This window comes from Cicer arietinum, chromosome 5 (assembly GCF_000331145.2).
Source record: "Cicer arietinum cultivar CDC Frontier isolate Library 1 chromosome 5, Cicar.CDCFrontier_v2.0, whole genome shotgun sequence".
Lineage (NCBI taxonomy): Eukaryota > Viridiplantae > Streptophyta > Magnoliopsida > Fabales > Fabaceae > Cicer > Cicer arietinum.
In genome coordinates this window covers 2,599,602-2,601,552 of record NC_021164.2, presented here as the reverse complement: position 1 = coordinate 2,601,552, position 1,951 = coordinate 2,599,602, and the positions used below count along the sequence as shown (strand labels likewise).

General features: G+C 43.1%; 1 protein-coding gene across 1 annotated transcript in view; it reads left to right on the top strand.

Moving 5' to 3' along the window:
- Positions 1–751, top strand: part of LOC140920278 (uncharacterized) — a 2,397-nt gene extending 1,646 nt beyond the window's left edge. The window contains exons 2-3 of the mRNA XM_073368340.1: positions 3–412; positions 563–751. Coding sequence (XP_073224441.1) covers positions 3–412; positions 563–751 — 599 coding nt within the window. The remainder of the gene's footprint in view (positions 1–2; positions 413–562) is intronic.
- Positions 752–1,951: the final 1,200 nt, after the last annotated feature.

The following is a 1,951-nucleotide window of genomic DNA, read 5'->3' as shown; positions in this document are numbered from 1 at the left end:
AGACCGATTCGAGATCAATTTGCTGATGAGCACATCTTTGCCATTACCACGGTACCTTGGTTCGCCGACTTTGCTAATTTCAAGGTGGGGGGGTACAATCCCATCTGATTTCACTTACCAACAACGAAAGAAGTTTATCCACGATGCCAAATTCTATGTATGGGATGAACCCTTTCTGTACAAAAGAGGAGTGGATGGGCTGTTGGGAAGATGTGTGCCCGAGGAGGAACATGAAAAGGTAATGTGGCACTGCCACGACTCCGAGTATGGGGACCGAACTGCAGCAAGAGTTCTACAATCGGGGTTGTTCTGGCCTTCATTATTCAAAGATGCATTCAACTATGTGAAGAAATGCGATCGATGCCAACGCACCGGTAACATCTCAAAACGAGATGAGATGCCACAAAATCCTGTATTAGAAGTAGAAGTGTTTGATGTGTGGGGTATTGATTTCATGGGTCCATTCCCATCGTCATATAACAAAGTTTATATTTTGGTGGCGGTGGATTATGTCTCAAAATGGGTTGAAGCAATAGCTACTCCAACAAATGATTCGAAACAGGTTATCACCTTTCTCAAGAAGAACATATTCGCTCGCTTCGGCGTGCCTCGAGCCTTGATTAGTGACGAAGGCACCCATTTTCTAAACCGGAATATGGAATACCTTCTAAAGAAATATAATGTGCGTCATAGAGTGGCAACCCCATACCATCCACAAACTAGTAGGCAAGTTGAAGTCTCCAACAGGTAGCTTAAACGAATCCTAGAAAAGACAGTAACTGCCTCACAAAAAGATTGGTCAACGAAACTTGATGATGCACTTTGGGCCTACCGAACAACTTTTAAGACCTCCCTGGGTATGTCACCGTATCAAATTGTGTATGGCAAAGCTTGTCATTTACCTCTCGAACTTGAACACCGAGCATTTTGGGCGACGAAGTACTTGAACTTTGACTTGGGCAAGGCGGGAGAGGCGAGAATTCTTCAACTTCACGAGTTAGAGGAATTCTGGAATTTTGCTTATGAGAATGCCAAGATATATAAAGAAAAAACCAAGAAATGGCATGACAAAAAAATCAAATTCAAGGAATTCCAAGAAGGAGAACTAGTTCTCCTATTCAACTCAAGATTGAAGTTGTTTCCCGGAAAACTAAAGTCAAGATGGTCGGGCCCTTTCAAGGTAACCAAGGTATTTCCACACAGTGCCGTCGAATTGAAAGATATACACTCCGATCGGAACTTCAAGGTCAATGGACAAAGACTCAAAGCATATTTCGGGGAAGAGTCAAAACTTTCGATGGAGTCCATCCATCTGGTTGCCATTTGAAGAATGATCTGTCAAGCTTAGGACACTAAACAAGCGCTTATTGGGAGGCAACCCAACTCCATATCCTTTGCATTTTAATTTCATGTCACTTTATTTACTTTCAATTTTAGTTTTGAATTACTAATTTTATTCATTCTTGATGTTTAGTATAAGCAAGAAATCATAAAAATGTGTTGGGGATTGTTTTTTTCAGTTGAGAGGGAGAAAAACGCGCCTGAAGCGCAAGCCGTGCGCTTGAAGCGCATTTCAGGAAATTCAGCTCTGCCTACGCGCGCCTGGAGCGCGCCCTGGAGCGCTTGAAGCGCATTTACCAGGTTTGGCCTCGGCCAACGCGCGCCTGGAGCGCGTCCTGGAGCGCTTGAAGCGCATTTAACAGAAGTCCTGACAATGTTGGGCTTTTAAACATTACAAGTAAGTAATCCTTCTCTCTTTCACAAACACCCTCCCTCTTTCACAAACACCATTATCATTGAAGGTCAAGCTCCCTCTCTTCACACAATCTCGAAAATTGTCTCATCCTCAAGTAAGTTTCCCTCTCCTATCCAACATCATCCCATCCTCAAGTAAGTTTCCCCAAACCTCTAATATCAACTCATTCTTGTTTACTGATGCATGTGGGTTTTT